We start from the raw sequence: 19,372 nt of genomic DNA, 5'->3' as shown, positions 1-19,372 counted from the left end.
TCACAATGCCACATGCGTTTAAAGACCTCGGGGTAAATGTATTAATGTCCGGATTCTTCAACTCCGGCGTGTTCAGCGTCTTCGGCGATTAAATTTAAACGGCGCTGCATTGTAAAGGGAAACTTCCCTTTACAATGCAGCACCGCTTTAAATTTAATCGCCGAAGACGCTGAACACGCCGGAGTTGAAGAATCCGGACATTAATACATTTACCCCCTGTATGCAAAGGCTGATAAGAAATAAAAAAATAGTAAAGAGTGGGCTAAGATCAAGTCCCAAATACTTTTGGTAGTTGGTTGCAAGTTTTTATGACAGCGGGGATATACCGAGCACGGGCTTAATTCTTCTCTGGTTTTATCTCAAAGTATTGCATTACGCCTCGCTTCTCACCAACCTGTATAACATTGTTTTGATAGGTGGTAGATTTCCAGCTGAGATGATGGAAGCACAAACATTAACTATCCCGAAGCCTAGTAAGGACCAATCCGACTGAAAGAATTATAGACCCATAGTGCCAGATCCGGAATTAGAACACATGGGTCCCTAGGCAAAAAATTGGTTTGGGCCCCCCTCCCTGAAAAAATCCATAGCCCCTCACACACACACACACACACACAGACAATACAAATACGCTGGCCCCTTGCACACACACAATACAAATAAGCTGGCCCCTCGCACACACACAATACAAATAAGCTGGCCCCTCGCACACACAAACACAATACAAATACGCTGGCCCCTCACACACACAAACACAATACAAATACGCTGGCCCCTCGCACACACACACAATACAAATGAGTTGGTCCCTCACACACACATAATACAACTTTGCTGGCCTCTCACACACACACAATACAAATACGCTGGCCCCTCACACACAAACACAATACAAATACGCTGGCCCCTCACACACACACACACACACAAAAATACGCTGGCCCCTCACACGCACACACAATATATCTTTGCTGGCCCCTCACATACACACAATACAAATACGCGGGCCCCTCACACACACACAGAATAGAAATAAGCTGGCCCTCACACACACACACACACATAATACAAATACGCTGGCCCCTCACACACACACAATACAACTTTGCTGGCCTCTCACACACACACACAATACAAATACGCTGGCCCTTCACACACAAGCCGAATACAAATAGGCTTGCCTAGGTTGCCTAGTGGTAAATCCGGTTCTGCATAGTGCTACTCAACTCTGACCTGAAAATCTATGTTAGGTTGATAGCTGATCATTTGAACCCTCTTTTACCACAGTTTATCCATCCGGACCAGGCTGGCTTCATATTGGGTCGCCAGGTTTCAGATTAAACGCGTAAATATGATTGCCCCACACACACACACACACACACAATAAAAACATTACGCTAGCCCCTCACACACACACAATATATCTTCGTTGGCTCCTCACACACACACACGCACAATACAAATACGCTGGCCCCTCGCACACACACACACAATACAAATAAGCTGGCCCCTCACACACACAAACACAATACAAATACGCTGGCCCCTCACACTCGCACACAATATATATTCGCTGGCCCCTCATACACACACACTAACACACACACACACAATACAAATTCGCTGGCCCCTCACACACACACAGAATACAAATTAGTTGGCCCTCACACACACACTCAATACAAATACGCTGGCCCCTCACACACACACAATACAACTTCACTGGCCTCTCTCACACACACAATACAAATATGCTGGCCCCTCACACACACACAAAATACAATTAGGCTTGCCTAGGTTGCCTAGTGGTAAATCCGGTTCTGCATAGTGCTACTCAATACTGACGTGAAAATCTATGCTAGGTTGATAGCTGATCAATTGAACCCTCTTTTACCACAGTTTATCCATCCGGACCAGGCTGGCTTCAGATTAAACGCGTCGTACTTTGGATGTTGTGGACCTCCTGTCTGGGACAGGGGAGAAGCTTGTTATGCTTTCTGTGGACGCATGCTTCAGACTTCCTGGGTAATACTTTTCACTCCTACAAACACAAGTTGTGTCTGTTCGCAGACCATGTATTCCTATTTGTTACCAGCCTGGACGTTGTCAGCCTTGAAATATATCTTGGACCATTATAGTGCAACCTCGTTCTACAAATTGAATATCACTAAATCAGAGGCCCTCCCTATCAACATACCGCAATCCTCACTATCAACTCTGCAAAACAATTCCCTTTTTTCTGGGTAAGGGACTCTCTGCCATATCTGGGAATTCACATTCCCCCTACCTTTTCTACTATATTTGAAACTAACTTCTCCCCGATTTTCCTCCATCTTTCCTTTTCAGCCAAGAATTGGATTAACTTTGAGGTATTCTGGCTGGGTCGCATAGATGCCTTCAAAAGGATGTTATTACCCAAACTTATGTATATTTTCCGCACTATACCATATATTGTACCCAAATGATTGATGGCCCACTAATGATAAAATACATGTGGAGATAGAAACACCCCCGTCTCACCCATAAATGTATGGCTCTACCTAAGCCGCGAGGGGGCCTAATGTTCCCCAACTTAACTCATTATCAAGAAGTCTGCATATTAGGCCACCTGCAGGAATTGGCACCTTCCCAAGCCTCTAACCCATGGGTGGACATTGAAAGGGCCTTGTACCCAAGCTATCCCATACCCGACCTCTTTGAATTCACAAGCTGGTCCGCCCTTCAGCTGTTCATAGACTTTTGTCCATCTCAGATGCCATGCAGGTGTGGGAGAGAGTCATCGGTTTACATACAGATTTTGCACTCCCATCCCGCAATCTCTCCCTTCAAGCGGTATCCAAACTCATTTCTGATTTGAATCTAACCACCTCGAAGCACTGCGTGATCGCCTATCAGATTTGTTTGCCCAGAGTCTTTTTCTTCCCTTCTCTCTGCTCCAAGATCAATACAGCCTCCCCCATCTGAGACATAGAAGTATTTGCAAGTTAGGCACTGGGTGATGACTGTCTCTAAGACCCCTTACTCTCTTTCCCCACCCCCAGCTTCTGTTTTAGATAGATTGACAAAGGGTGCCAATAAAGGCGGAATAATGTTCTGGCACCAGCCAGTACCTCATCTCCTTGATCCCCTCCTCTAAAGGCCCAGTCTAACTTTGTTGGGAAGCAGACGTGGGTCTAACCCTCACCCCACTACAATGGGAAAATATATCTTCCCATCGCATGTCAAATGCGATAATCACACAGAAATGCAGATCTAACTCCTCAATCAGCTATACCTCAACCTAGGCCGGCTACACAAGATCTAGCCAAACCAATCAAAATTTCTGCTGGCACCACTGTGCTCATATAGCTGATGTTTTCCACGTCTTCTGGATGTGCCCGGTGCTTCAGCCACTCTGGAGCAAGTATTTTGTCTTGATTTCTATTGTTTTGGAAACCACCATTGCTCCAGATCCTACCTTAACTCTTCTTCATTTATAACCGACTTCCATTCCTAAACTATACCGATATCTCTTGGCACATATAGTGATAGCCACTAGGGCGATGATAGCCCAAAACTGGAAGTTCCCCACCCCCCACTATCATCCAACTTATCTAAAAGACTCAATATAGCTTTAAGATGGAGACAATAGACATGCCCTATTCCACATCTGCATCAGCATCCATTATGAGATGGTTTAGATTGCATGAATATATTATAAGACGGCCCTGGCACACATTGAGATACCTCTGACTCCTCACCACCCCCTTTTCCAGTGGACCTCATAGAATATCCCCAGCCCAATGAACAGGCTACACCCTCCTGCATCCTTCCTATATCATGAGTATTTTCAGACAGTCAAAATGAAGGACAATATGTTTTGATGTACATTCACTTTCGTCTGTATGTATATTGTTCATATTATGAGCCTTGCTTCAACTGAGTGACTCCTTCCCCCTTGCATGGAGGTCCTTCATTTGTTTCCCCTTCTTTTGACTTCCCCTTTTTCTTTTTTCTGTACCCTATATACTTTTGGAAAGTTTCAATGAAAAAAAGTGATGATAAAATATTGCATTATGTGGTCTTAGCAGCTGTCCATCAAGCCTATTTAATGCTCATTTGGGTGTGGCTCACAAGCCAGCCCTTGCTAGATGTAAGCCCCTATAGTGGGAAGGTGAGAGTATCTGATTTTAACTGCATTTTAATAGTATATAAAGCACATAGGTCAGTGTAGGACCTGTATACATTGATGTGCCTTTGATGCTGGAATGCAGACTTAAATGCTTTCATCAAAATATTAACTAATATCTCATGTTTTAATTTTGCTAGATACACACAGATATGCAGTGTTAAGGATAAGCGCTGACAACAACTGTATGGGGCAAGTTCCAGGTTAGAGTACCAGGAAGGCATATTTTTCCTTTCACCACTGTCATTTGGGGATAAAGTAATACAGTTCAAAAGGGACAAAAGACAGACTTTGTCACAATGTTGTCTACGTTTAAAGAACTGGCTGCAAAGGCTGATAAGAAAAAACAATAATAAAGCTGAAGAGTGGGCCAATAATGAAATCCCAAATACTTTTGGTAATTGGTTGCAAGTTTTTGTGACAATCGGTAGTATAATTAAAGATAATACTGTAGGTGATTCCTTATATTGTTTTATTTATACGATTTCTAAAGCATATGTAGAATATTGGGGCTAGAATGGTAGTATTTTGATGAAGCATTTAGGCAGAGGAAAGCAGAACACCTGGTGAGGCCATGGGATTACAAAGATATGGATTTGCGATTATCTTTCATGACAGGAAAGTAATCTTACTCCTTTCAAGGGGTAGGTTGCAGTAGCAGATGCCACTGCTCTGTCTTTGGTGATAAATATCTATTAGATGTTTCATGAGTAATAGAACAGACCCTGGTAAGGGGTTTTACATAAAAGACCCCAAACATCAGTGTAGGTGGAAAAGATGGAGCATTGACAATATTTTAACAAAGATGCCAAAATCATGCTCAGGGAACGGTTTGATTATGGGTCAAAGATGCCAGTGGAAGTTATGGGCAGCCCAGTTAGAGAGAGGAACTTGCAATCAGGAGGTAATTTGAGAAACATTAGCAATAGAGGTAGAGGTAGCGCTATGGTGGATCATAGGTCCCTTTGATAAATTTCCCCATTGAGGGATTGGGGGTGTCACTTCTTTACCTCTTGGCGTAATGCCCAAGAAGGATCCTGGGGCATTCAGAATGAATCCTCACCTTTTCTACCCAGAAAAGAGGTCTGTTATTGATGCAACTGGCCCTGAATTAACAAAAAGTTAGAAGATGTTGAAAAGGAGTGCTAATGACAAATACAGATACAGAGGCAGTGTTTAGGGTGCTCACTATACAGTCTTGTTGTTTCCATTTGCTGATTTGTAAATTTGAGGGATAGTACTTTGTGTATAGATGCCATCCAATGGGCTGTGCTATGACTTGTAGGTTATTTCAAACATTCACTTTTTGTGGGTTATTAAAACTGAATCAGGCAATAAAGGTGCCATTGTGCCATTGCTTGGATGATTTTTTATTTATTGGCCCTGTAAGGTCCTCAATTTGTGGCAACACGGTGGCATATTTGCAAAGTATGGCTAGGGACTGTAGAGTTCTATTAGCACCAGGAAAAATGGTAGGCCTGACAAGAATTATCAGAACTTGAAAGGACTTACTTGTGACTTACTGTCAGGAAAGAAAGCCAAGCTAATGCAAATATAGCTGATTTTAGGCACTTAGCATTTGCAGATATACTTATGCCCATGTAGCAAGTCTTTTGCAGGTGTTTTATATCAGTGATAAGTGGAGCAGTTCAACGCATCGTTTTGTGAGACTGATGACGAAGATATGAAAGTATGGTTATATTTCTTAGAGAAGTATAATAGATATTTAGGACTTAATTCATTAAGGAACATAAGTTGTGATTGATGACATATTTTGCATAAAATTGCTCTGCATATGCTCAGAAACGGACCATACGCCAGTAAACGTAAGTCCATGCAATTCATCTTTGAACGCCAGGGACACTTCCGACTTCCTATAAATTCAATGGCGGAACGAGGGAGGGAGGGGGACGTAAGCACATAGTTAATGAACAGTAAAGGAGTGCAAAGGTTGAGCAATTACATATCTGTTGGATTCAAGCTCTGGGCATATTTGAGCTATGTGTTTTTTATGTAAAGTAGGCATTAACCCCCCTGTCATTGAGGTTGGGTCATAATGACCTGGGGCTTTTTAAATTACGTGAATCTTTTTACTTATATATGTAACATTGCCAAACCTCTGAGAAGCTAGAGTTAAGACCTCTTCCTACCCATTTCCCACTACCACTCAGTCAGCCCGCATCAGAACAGAGATCTAGACGGGCACAATCTTCAAAAATGTTATTATGAACCAACCTCACTGTTGGTGTAACAATTCCATGCCATTTTAGTATGTGATGTTTTGAGTAAAAATAAAAGACAGATTAGTCCAGAATTCTCTAAAACCAGGGTAGAGATGTTTATTCCTCTAGATTTGGCTTTCAAAAATATGTTACAATTGTGTCCCATATTCCTAAGAAGACTAAGGGCTAGATTTACTAAGCAGCGGGTTTGAAAAAGTGGGGATGTTGCCTAGAGCAACCAATCAGATTCTAGCTGTCATTTTGTAGAATGCACTAAATAAATGAAAGCTAGAATCTGATTGGTTGCTATAGGCAACATCTCCACTTTTTCAAACCCGCCATTTAGTAAATATACCCCTAAGGCTTTTTTTTCATATGTCAAGTGTACACCATGATGAACAAATTGATGAGAGAAAAGAAGAAAACATAAATAAACAAATTTTATAACTTGGCAAAAGACGGAGTTTATATTGCAGATGAAATTTGTTTGGCATATGATGTGAGCCGTAATTCGAGAATATGGCCGTGACTATTTTTTATACCATGTGAAATATGGCTGAAATCAACGCGATCACAATAATAATAATGTGTGGCAAAAAACAACATAAATTCATCAAACCTTGGGCCTTGATCTCCTAAATGAACACTTGAGCATCTGCAAAGATGTATTTTGTTTAAAAAAAGAAATGCGCAAAATAATTAGAGATTTCATTGGAGAATCTTCCGAGGAGCCACCAGCAAAAATACCAGGATTTCGAAAAAGATGTCAAGTGTGTCCCGCTATGAAAGATCACCCCTCATACTTGTCATATATCGCAGCGATTATAGGGATAAGCTGGGTGAAACTGATTAGTTGTGAGACTGATTTTGTTTTTGCATTGTTTTAAATTTTCAAAGATCTCATACTTAAGTCAACGAAAAAGTTGATTTTATTTATTAGGATATAAGCAATAACACAGCAGTTATCAATTTTGTTGATTCTTTTTTTTAAGACTAAGTCGAAGTAAAAAAAAGTTCCTTCTCTGTTCCCTATTACTTTTTTTTAATCAAAATAGCTAATTTAATATTTCTTTATTCCAGATATACTAATAATCTTCTAAAATCATCCTTAAAACCCGGGTCATAATGACCCACCTCAACGGCAGTGTGCCAACTTTCCACAACTTCCTGATCAGTGTATTTCATGTAAAATAACATTTAAAAAGACAAACAAACAAACATTTTTTCCAATGTATTATTTTTAATGATTATATTGTTAACAGGTGTTAATTTATTTTTTATTTATTTATCTGTGCGTACTGATGGGACTACATATATACATATGCATTGTACGTATCCTCCAGTGTGTTGAGTCTGTCTACATACAGCAAATGCCGTATAGGCAGAGCGTACTTATACCCGAATTCAACTAGAAATGTCTCTTCAGATCTGTTCGTACTTGAATAGGGGCGTACTTGCGTGCAATTTCCACCCTAGTTAAACTGCAAATTGCATTCGCTTTGCGGTCCTTAATGAATTAGGTCCTCAATGTGAAGGAAGGATCAGGTTTGCCCATCTTAGATACATCCATTTACTGATACAGCAGGTAGGGGGAGGTTCTAAGCATATTTTGCAGGAAAGTAGTGTACAGATTGGTGGCCACTAGATTGGGAAAAAACTGTGCAATGTGTCGGTCTTAGAGCTGTTTCCGGTCTTGGTAGTAGTAGAGCTTTAGGGTGCAGAATTGCACTATAGGAAGGTGTTATTTAGGATAGACAACGAGGTGATGGTGGAATTTTTAAACTCTCTTTCAGAAAAATTACTTCAAGTAGTGGCATTATTGTGGGCTCTGGTGTTGAGATATTTGAAGTTGAATATTGGGGTGAGGGCTAGACACATTACAGAAGCTAACAGAACAGCAGATGCAATATCTAGGTTTAATATTTAAAAATTTAACATCTTGACTCCGAAGGCAGAATTCGCCTCTTACAAATGGACTACCATTGGGATTTAGAGACCACAGGAGTGTTAAGCTGATCTGGCCTCTAACGCATGGAATATCTGGAGCATCTATAGCAGGGACTGGGATTTCTAGAGTGACTTTCACACATGCAAAAGGGTTAAGACCCTGGGAATATCTCAAGTTAAGGCTATGAAGCAATTCTTGTTGGAGATGAGAGGAAGTGAGTATGCAGCCAGCTCAGCTGAAAGAGGACTGGCAGAAATGTGTTTTTCTTACATTCTTTAGATTGGCCAAATGTGACAAAGGAGTTTAATATAAGGAGGATGTTAACCAAATGAAATAGGTTGTAGTCACAGACTCCCGGTGATGCAGAGTGGATTACCAACAACTTCCAAGGGGAGTGCTTGTCTCAATTTTAAAAAATATTATTTCATGCAGCACTTGTGCTGGCAATCTTTAGGGCCATATGAATATGTGAATTGATCAACCCCAACAGAAGAGAAGCTGGATGGATGCGATGCGAGTCATATTGAGTTAAGTGAGGAGGGTTAGTTGTTGTTATTAGGAGGTCTAAGCTGAGCAGCTGGGAAGACGAAGATGAAACAAGTTGGGAAATCTTCATGAGCCCATCATATCCCCTGTAGAGAGGGCAAAAAAATATTTGAACATGTGCCCACAAGTTCCTGGTCCTTTATTCATTCATAAGGATTTAACAAGGAATGATGAGAGCTAGATTGGATTGTGCAGGGATTGAGGCTACACATTTGAGTACTAATTCATTTATTTTGTATAGGTGCAGCTACAGAGGGGATGCATAAAGGCATGGATGACGTACCCATTAGACGTATAAGCAGGTAGACATCCAACCGGCTATATACACGGCCATAGTGATGGGAATCGTCTGTGAGTTGTAGCTGATTTAAAATTTATATTTAAAAGGTAAAATGGGGTGGAAACAGGCCAAGGGTGCCGAGCTTTGGTGGCACCACTGATGGCTGATGACACCCAGCAAGAAAAAATTTATCCGGGTTAAGAACTCCACATGGAGCACATGGGGCACAGAGCGCATCCTGTACTGAGCGCAAGGCCTGTGTGTGTGTGTGTGTGTATGTGTTTGTGTGTCTTTGTGTGTGTCTTCTTCTTTACCTATTTCTCTCTCTTACCTCTCCACTTTACCTGTCTTTCTTAACTTTACTCATCTCTCTCTTTTACTTTCTTCCTCATTATTCATTTCAATAAAATATTTCAAAGCAAGAGATAAATACATTTGTTAAAGATTTTGATGGTGTCACATGATTACTGCAATATAGACTATAGTAAGACAAGGAAACAGAACATCACATCAAGCGCAGACATAATACAATAAAACATTTCAGCATACAATACAATAATTTAAGTTCCAATATAAGTAATGATTCTTACAGTTTTGTAATCCCTGGCATGTCATCATCGTTGATTCTTATGAATTTTAGATTGTTTGGACAATGGTTCATGGATCTATCCTATGAACAATTAGAAAGACCATCCAACAGACATGACACAAAGGGGCCGATTCAATGCGGTCACGTTAGTGTAGGAATAACGCGGCTCTTATTATATTACCGTTAATACGGTAATATTATCAAGGATTGTTTCTCGCAGCCCGTACCATACTAATTTAAATACTGCACACTTTTACCGTAGTAATGGTAATAGTGCACAGGCCGCGTTATTCCTAGAATAACGCGGCCGAATTAAATCCGCCCCATAGAATATGATATGTAATGTCCTTTTGATAGCAGCAAAATATACATGCATCCTTCGTTGTTTTGTTCTTATTTATTTTATTTCTGTTCATTTATTGATATATTTACATCACTTCATTGCAATATCAGAGTGCCTGACCCTGCCAACTTCCCTGTGCATGGAATAGCTATTAGAACTTTTATTTCTAGGTGCCTTGATGGTCACTGTTAACAGAGATACCGGACTCTGGACTGACTAAATTTGGTAGCAACAAACAATTAACTAGCCATAAATAGCCTTTGAATCATCATCATCATCATCATCATCATCACCATTTATTTATATAGCCCCACTAATTCCGCAGCCTTGTACAGAGAACTCATTCCCATCAGTCCCTGCCCCATTAGGACTTACAATCTAAATATCTTAACACACACACAGACAGAGACTAGGCTCAATTTGTTAGCAGCCAACTAACCTACTAGTATGTTTTTGGAGTGTGGGAGGAAACCCTTGGAAACAAGGGGAGAACATACAAACTCCTCAAAGAAAAGACCATGGTCAGGAATTGAACTCATGACCCCAGTGCTGTAAGGCAGAAATGTTAACCATTAGCCACCATGCTGCCCATAAATGTCCTTTGTTCTCTAATTGAATGCATTTCTGCACGTCACAATGATTTTCTTACAACAACAGAAGTTCCTGTTACTCACTCAGATTTTGTGTAAGACGATCAAGTTTTTGCTTGTGCAACATGCGGCTTTTTAAGAAGAATTGCTGAGTAATGCAAAAGATTTATCCGTAGCTGATGCAAACCTGGGGAATTTGTATCATCATTCAGCAATAGTAACCTGGTGTGACACCGGCCTAATTTATGTACAAATTATCAAACCCATGCGGAAACTGACCTGGGGGTATATTTACTAAACTGCAGGTTTAAAAAAGAGGAGATGTTGCCTATAGCAACCAATCAGATTCTAGCTGTCATTTTGAAGAATACACTAAATAAATTAAAGATATAATCTGATATAATCTATAGGCAACATCTCCACTTTTTCAAACCCACAGTTTAGTAAACATACCCCTTGGTCTCCTAAGGCAATAACGAGCGTGAATGAGCAGGTGTTCCTAAGAAGCAAAAGATCAGAAGCTACTAACATTAATTTTAAGAAAGTTTTACATCAGATGCAGTCAGCTCTCTGTAGACATCACAACTGCAGAGCATAGAGAGCACTACCTGCACCTACTTTTTTCTTTTACTTTCAGATTTTATTGTCATTTTCTTCATCATGTATAGGAAATCTGCTACTGCTGATGTTCCCATGATTTCCAAAAGTAGTTACCCTGCAAAGGAATCACAAGGCTTGTTACCCTCAACGAACTGCAATCAGCCTGACTTAAGAGGAAAGGTGGTGCTGAAAAGGAAAGTAACTTTGTTAAGAGGGATCTGTATAATAGTTGGAGCTATAATTGGAGCAGGAATTTTTATCTCCCCCAAAGGAATATTACTGCATACCGGGAGCATAGGAATGTCTTTAACTGTGTGGACAGCTTCTGGCATTCTTTCTCTCTTTGGTAAGTATCACCTTGTGATATTTACTGTGTACTTATGTAATATTACATACGTCCTTTAAGGGGAAGTTGAATCTTGCACTGTTTTATATATAATTTAATTATGTATGTATCTATTATATGCTTGAAGAATACCCTTTACTTATTGGAATTTAAAGCATTTATTTTAGTATACATAGCTAATCATATGGTATTTTATTGTATTTCTGAGTTTAAATTAAGATTAAACTAATCAGTTTAAGTTAGTTACACATTAACTACTTATTATGCAATTTTCTGTCCGATCTCAAGGTGATAGATTGATCAGTATAAACCCCCTTTATGTGAGCTACACGTTAATGATATGCGAGTATGTGTGTACATTTGTTTCTTACACCTTGAGCTGCTATTGGCATGACATGCAGAGGGTGTGTCAGTCAATACTGACTAATTATTTTGCTACCTTACCCTGCTCATTGCCAAGCTCTGTAGTTTCAGTCATTGTTATGGAAATGTCTTTCTAGAGCTCCTACAAGTCAAAATACATAAATATTACATTTTTGAACCAACATTGTTAAATTCTTCAGTCTATACATTTTTATTGTCTGTGTTTACAGCTCAGAACTACTGTTCCAATAATTTAAAAAAAAGTTATCTAGTAAAAGTAGATGGTTATGAATGAATCATAGGGGTCACAAAAGGAAGCATCAGTATCTTATTATATGAATGTTATAGATATTCCAATAGTATGTGCATGAATTAACATTAGTAAAGTAAATTCTATGCTTCATACTCATTTACTGCTTACTGTCAGTGTAAAATACTCCATTCCATGTAAAGAATACCTGTGTAACAACAATTGTGTAATAGTTATGTACACTGGAAAAAAGAAATGATAGTAAACATTAAAGTCCAGACGGCTGCCAAGAAAATTTGCCCTGAACTCTTAAATTATTCTAGGGAGTATATTTACTAAACTGTTTGAAAAGTGGAGATGTTGCTTATAGCAACCAATTTGATTCTAATTATCATTTTAGCACAATCTATAAAATGACAGCTATAATCTGATTGGTTGCTATAGGCAACATCTCCATATTTGCAAACCTGCAGCTTAGTAAATATACTCCCAGGGAGCAATTATATGTTTCTGGCTCTTAAATTCCCCAGATAAGAAATGTGAGAAGTCAGAAATGTGGGGAAAATAATAATTGAAAAAATATTGACAGGTGTAGCAGTATTATTTGTGGCCAACAGGTGTCACCATACTGAGTGCCTGCTGCCGACATGAAGAGCCAACAGTCCTGCTCCTCTGTGTCATCGGTGGGATGGGAATGTGACGTTGGGCTATGATAGCACAGCCCAGCACCACACTCCCAGTATGACAGGAACAGAGGATGCCAACCCCTCCTTCCCTCCTACTTGCTAAGGCAAGAAGCGTACAAGGGAGGGGGGCACAGCTTCCGATGTGGGTGTATAGGACATCAACATACCTTTTGTCGGTCCTATGTGAGTGTAATATGGCATTGGAATTTTTGGTTTAGAAATTGGTAAGACGACATCCCCTCCTGAAAGCCCACATTTGTCCCAGCAGCTAGCTCATATTCAAGTCAATGAATTTAGGCGAATCCCTTCTTTCTGAAATTGCTATATAAAAATATGTACTGTACATATTGGGCTCATTTAAGGGTGGACACATTTGTGCTCCTAACATACATAGAAAAAGACATGTTAAAAAAAACATATTTATGTGCATTTGTTTAGTCGGATGCATCTCAAGATGCATAAAAACTCAAAAACAGTAAAATTGTGCCAGGTGTAACAGGTATGTATACTGTTCTCTGACATAAGTGTAGAGATAGTGTAGAGACAGTATTAGTAGTGAACAGCTTCAGACTCTATAACTAAACCTCAAGACTAGGTGTAAAATATTAACTCACCAGCACATGTAGCCAATTAGTGCTTTAGAAGATTCATGGGGCCAACCAAACTGTAGTCAGTTAATACAAGAGTAAGTTGACAGAGACAACTTCCAAATCCTGTTGAAACCAAATATGTATGTAAAACACAAACGCATAAATTCATAATGCCAACCTTTTACAATATTTGCATTGGTTGATACCTTCCATATGAGCTACCTATATATTATGCTAACACATTTTATACAAATGCTTAATTAGAGATTGTGTTATGTAATGTACTGTTGGTTTAATTCAACATCAAGACAAATACTCATTAGTCTCATTAAACTGATTAATCACTGTACATTGTAAAACATAGCCATCCTAATCATGTGCTAATGGAGATTGAGTGTTAGAGTTTATAAGTTTACTATGAACTATTGTACACTTTATACAAACATGTTTAAATGACATTTATAAAGCTTTGACTTATACATATGCCATTTATATAGTAACCTTTTGGAGAAAAATTATATCCACTGAGTATATAGAGCATTCCACTTGGCATTATTGAGACAGATTTTCCGGCAGATCCTTGCATTGCCCCCTTAAAACCGGCAATCTGACTTTTCCATATTAAGTGACGGCAATGCCCAATGCCAGCATTTTCTATAGTCGGAATTATATGAGGCGTGTCGGAAAGGTTCTCTGTGTGTTTTATGGTAAGTCTGTATTTCGTTCATGTTGGGCTTATAGTATTCAGAATTTTTATGCTGCTTTATTAAGTGTCAGCATTCTCACAATAGGAATAATGACTACCACCATAATTAAGTTCCCATGCAATGCTTAATTACAATTATTTTCATACATTTTCATTATTTGCTAATTCTTGGAAAAAGACATAATATTGCAAACTGCACCACAGAACCTCTCTGAGCAGGGTTGGCGGCAAATATTAGCCTAGGAGGGCAAGTACACAGCACTGGCCCATGAGAAGTGGCCTGTCCTTTAAAAGTAGTGTTAGATATACAACTCAGAGACTGATTTATCAAAGACTAAAAAAAACTTTTGCAGGAGAAAATGGGTGTTAACCATCCCCTTATCTCCACCTCCACCTGTTCCATAATTATAAGGAGAGAGCTGCTGCTCAGTTTTATCAACTCTTACCCAGCCCTTCTGATGCTGTGTTTTGCATAGAGGGGCCAATACCTGGCATATAGTGGAGTGAGGAGTCCAACCACAGTGACTTGAGTCACATGTCCTCTAATGGCCAGTATAGATGTGAGCCACAGTCGGTTATATGTGAGGTGGCTGAGTTCTCTAGCTGCAGGCTCAGGCACACCTTACCGTAAGTCACAGGCCAAGTAAATGGGGGTTATACAGCCCTCTACCTACTACCGGTCCTGCTGACTGATGTTCCCTGTCCAGATTTTGGTTAGCAGCTCAGAGTAGAATTTATGGCCAATTATAGTTTATGGGTAGGTGGGGCATTGGATGGTGGAATGGCAACAACTGAATTTAAATATTATGGGCACTGGACATCATCCACCGGCAGAGATATTGCAACACATAAATCTTAATTTGAAAAGGCCATTTCAATGACTTCAAATAAACTTATTTGCTTAGGTGCTTAGAAGAGTTTTCTTAAGTTAAATTGAACAATAGAAACCTTTTGTTATATTAAGATGTGAATATTTTGGATGAACCATTGAAAACAAAACAAAAGCGTTTTAACTTAACAGGATGTTTATGGAATGTATGTATAAAGAAAAACAAAAAAGATGGAAGACCTTGTGTGTGCTGCATATAATGTATTTACAAAGCACTCTTACACTGTATGAAAGAACGGGATATATACAAAACCATGTCACCAGTATTGTCATTGAGTTATTGATTGACAAGTTTATGTCAGTTTATTCAGAAAGAATCTGAATAAGAATAGGTATATTTATGTACATTTATGAGATTATATAATTTCTTTTTTTAATGGTGTCTCAATTTGAGATCTTTGAGATTCAATATAGAAACCTGTGGACTGAACCCATATTCATGAAATTTTGACTTTTTCAGTGATAGTTTAATAAATGACTAATGTCAATTATTGGTTGGTGACGAGATATTCTAGAAGAGGGAACACCATTTTGTGGGCCAAACTAATATTCAAGAGTACTAAGCTTGGGCTTAATGCCCAACATGAGTAGCAAAAATTATGAAAATTTGCACTGTGCACCCACAAAGATAGAGCATCATATGCGCTCATGCAGAGTTGTACACTGCTTGCACCTCCTTATGACTGGAGAGGCGGAAAGTGGAAACATAAGTTGAGTACAGTAAGGGGCGTGTACATGCAAATGTGTCTGAGACAGACCAGCACGGAGATGGCCTCTTCTGATTGGCTGATTGTGAAACCACCTCTGAAGCTGACTGTTGCTTTCTGCAGTGATTATGAATATATTATAGGATTAGAATATTTATGTATTATCTATATAATATATTCTATATTATATCAAGCCTCATAGCAAATGTGTTTTTTGCTGTCAAGACAATTGTTAATAAACTCTTTTTGTGCTTATGACCTGGTTGTGTATGTGGGTGTAAGTGTAAGTATGCCTGACTTAAACCTGGTGTATATACTACAGAAGCAGAGCTGGACAAATCTTGCCATACGTGTGACTTACTATATGTGCCTAAATACGCTATTTTTATGAGCAGCTTTATTTAGCGCAAATTGTGTTGAATACTTGTCGCTAGCTTCTAGTAAATTGATATGAGTAATGTTGGTTCAGCCCACAAGCTGGCTGCAATAACTTTGTGTAGTTGATGGGTAAACGTTTTACAAATCTTTCCATTCACATGACTACAACTTTTAATTCTACTGACATTTCAATTTAAAATATTTTAAAAAAATAGTTTCAATTCTCTAAACATATAAACTGGGTTAAAAGTAATTACAAATGCAAGATAGAAATTCACCATCCAAACAATAATTGAAAAATATACTATGACTTGGTTTATACAATACTAAATTTGTATTCCGCTATTACTATCACCATTTAGATTGATATTCTAATTACATTCTGAAACCCATTATTCTGGCTCACTCCTATTCTTTTAGATACATTTGCTGTTAATTTTCTTTATTTTGTCATGCAGATAAACATTCACCTTTCACCTATCAAATGTCCAATTTAAATCCAAGATATTTTTAGTTTTATCTCTGTATTAGTTATTTGCAAAAATTATTATTCTCGTGATCATTAAATGATATGTGATTATACTGTACTTGTAAAGTTTTAAGTCTTGAAAGTTTATTTAAACTCTGCCTGGAAGCTAAAAACTAAAAATATTACTTTTGCAAAGACTTTAATTAGCAGAGTCTCATTAGTAAACTATCGGGGATAGTTTCTAATGTAGCAAATAATCCACAGTTATCCATTATTTCTGTTTTATTGCTTTTTACAACTAAATAATCACTTCTTGTTTGTCGCTAAATGTTATATCAACTTTGTTATTCCTAATAGAACGGTGTCAAGTACTTCCATAGAGAAATCTAAAGAATTTTGTGACAGAAGCATTTAGCTGCTGTCTACTCCTAGAGAAGATAACAATGTGGGACACTAGAGAGTGAATAATCAGGTTTTCATCTTTAGGTCTAGAGATAATTATTAATTATTTTTTATCTTTTTATAAAACACAAAACTTTTGATCCCAGTTCTTATTATTTGCACACCACGGGAATTCATCTCTTTACCCACAACATATAAGCAGAGGTTCAGTGGTTAAATGCACTGAATGTAAAATAATACATTAAATTAATTGCTGGAGATCCTGATCTAAATCCCAGTGTCAACTTCTTGTGGTCCTGGATAAGTGATTGTCTTTAAATTCTAGGTACTCAAATGACTGTACACTCATCTATGTAGGGAAACTGTGTCTGGGGAATATGTGTGTATCACTTTGTAGAAAACAGGTTTTGTTACATATAAAATAATGATTATTAATCTTTCCATCAACACATAGAAGTAGCAACTGTGAGTTATCAATGACTTCACACTTTAAAGAGATTAAACTACCCCCAGATAATCGGTCAACCTAAATATTGATTGGAATTGGCAGTAGGTTTTTGCCCAAACACAGTGCAATTTGTTGCTGGTTATAACTGAAGTGGGTTAATCTGCAGTATATATGGGTACCTTTTAGTATATTCCTGAAGGATAGCCAAGAAGATTACAGTTTTAGTAGATATACGTTTTCAGGGTGTAATCCTGCAGTGCTATTGTCTTTAGGATAGCAACACATTTTGCAAGTTGAACTTTTGAGAGATACCCTTCATTATCTGGAGACGTGATTGGGGGCTTTGGCAATTGCTCTTGAAAATTAGTGAATAATAAGTAGCAGTAAGTACTATTGTGTTACAGTATGTCCATTCCATAGTATTCTTCTTTTTCTCTTCTAGCTTTAGCCACAGCATACACCTTATGTATGGTTTACACCACATTACTACAGTGAAAAGTACCTATTTCCTGTTGTCCTGGTCTACACATATACTTCTCATTACAATAATCTGTACACTGGCAATTCTCTATCCATGTTAAAGTATTAATTTTATATTTTCTTTCTACACTTCACATCAGATCGTAGCTTACTTTATTTTTCACTCGTTTGACTTTACTATTGTTCAAGCCTTATTCACACAGCAAACCCATAAAATCCATGTAAATGATGTGTTCTCCCTCTACTCCTCCTTCTTTCACTTTATTGAACAACTGCTCACTAGGTGCCCAATAAAAAGTTTCATTTAATTAGTTTCCTCTAACTCTCTGTTCAAAATTTCTTGTCTATAGTACTTTCCATGGCTGTAAATTCTTCTAGCGATCAATACTTTCTGTTTTTTCTTACACTATACTCTGCAGATACTTCTTATATTAGTTTTGTATAACCTTTGAATAATAATAATAATTTTCTCCTATGAGACTCAAAGTGCTATACATTTCACAGTTTCTGACAATGAAATAAAATTACATTTATTGCTGTCACAGGCTTGGTGTACAAATATGTTTTGAGCCTGCTTTTGAATATATCCAGGGAGGGTGCCTCTCAGACTGTATATAATAAGATGTGACAGCGGGACAAGCTTCAAAGTTATTTAGGTAGATTTAGGTGCTTTCCACTATCTATGAAGATTGAAAAACACATGTAGGAGTATGTGGCACCAAAAGTATTTTGAAGTAACTGGGTCGCTAAATATATAGAACTTTAAAGGTCAGCAGGCCAGTCTTATACCAAAATGTGAACAAAGTTATCATTTAGTATCATATCCAGGCTGCCCACCTTGTCTGATAGCTTCAGATGTATACCTCTAAATTTTACCCAAGGTAGATGTTGTCAGGATTACTAGTATGGAGAGTATATCATGGAGAGAAATGTGAATGAAATTAAGTGGTTTATTTTGAACATAGGTCACAGAGGTAAAAATGAAATGTGGTAAATGATAAGACAGCTTACACAAGTCCAGAGAAACAGTGAAACAGGATCCCAGGATACCTAGGTGGCTGAGAGACCGAAGTACTGGATACCTGGCACAACAGGTTAACTGCAGGTACAGGTTAGACAGAGTAACAGGTTTGACTTGGAAGCTGGAGACCAGGCCAACAGGATGACTGTGGGTGCAGGTAGTCAAGATAACCAGGTTAGCTGGGAAGCTGGAGACTCTGATTTTCCAAGTTAGACAGTAGACTGCAGATATTGGAAGTCTAGAAGCACAGGATAATCCATGGAAGATTCAGATAAAGGAAAGTCAGGCAAATGGTAATGATATTAAAGAGAAAGAATGATTCTGGATGTGTCTCTTTATGATCTGCCTGTC

At 38.4% G+C, this 19,372-nt stretch overlaps 1 protein-coding gene across 1 annotated transcript in view; it reads left to right on the top strand.

The window, feature by feature from the left end:
* Positions 1 to 11,197: 11,197 nt before the first annotated feature.
* The window catches only part of LOC142109205 (cystine/glutamate transporter-like), a 159,194-nt gene continuing 151,019 nt past the window's right edge, over positions 11,198 to 19,372 (top strand). The window contains exon 1 of the mRNA XM_075193336.1: positions 11,198 to 11,632. Coding sequence (XP_075049437.1) covers positions 11,347 to 11,632 — 286 coding nt within the window. The 5' untranslated portion in view covers positions 11,198 to 11,346. The remainder of the gene's footprint in view (positions 11,633 to 19,372) is intronic.

This window comes from Mixophyes fleayi, chromosome 1 (genome assembly GCF_038048845.1).
Source record: "Mixophyes fleayi isolate aMixFle1 chromosome 1, aMixFle1.hap1, whole genome shotgun sequence".
Classification (NCBI taxonomy): domain Eukaryota; kingdom Metazoa; phylum Chordata; class Amphibia; order Anura; family Limnodynastidae; genus Mixophyes; species Mixophyes fleayi.
This window is presented reverse-complemented; position numbering and strand designations above follow the sequence as displayed.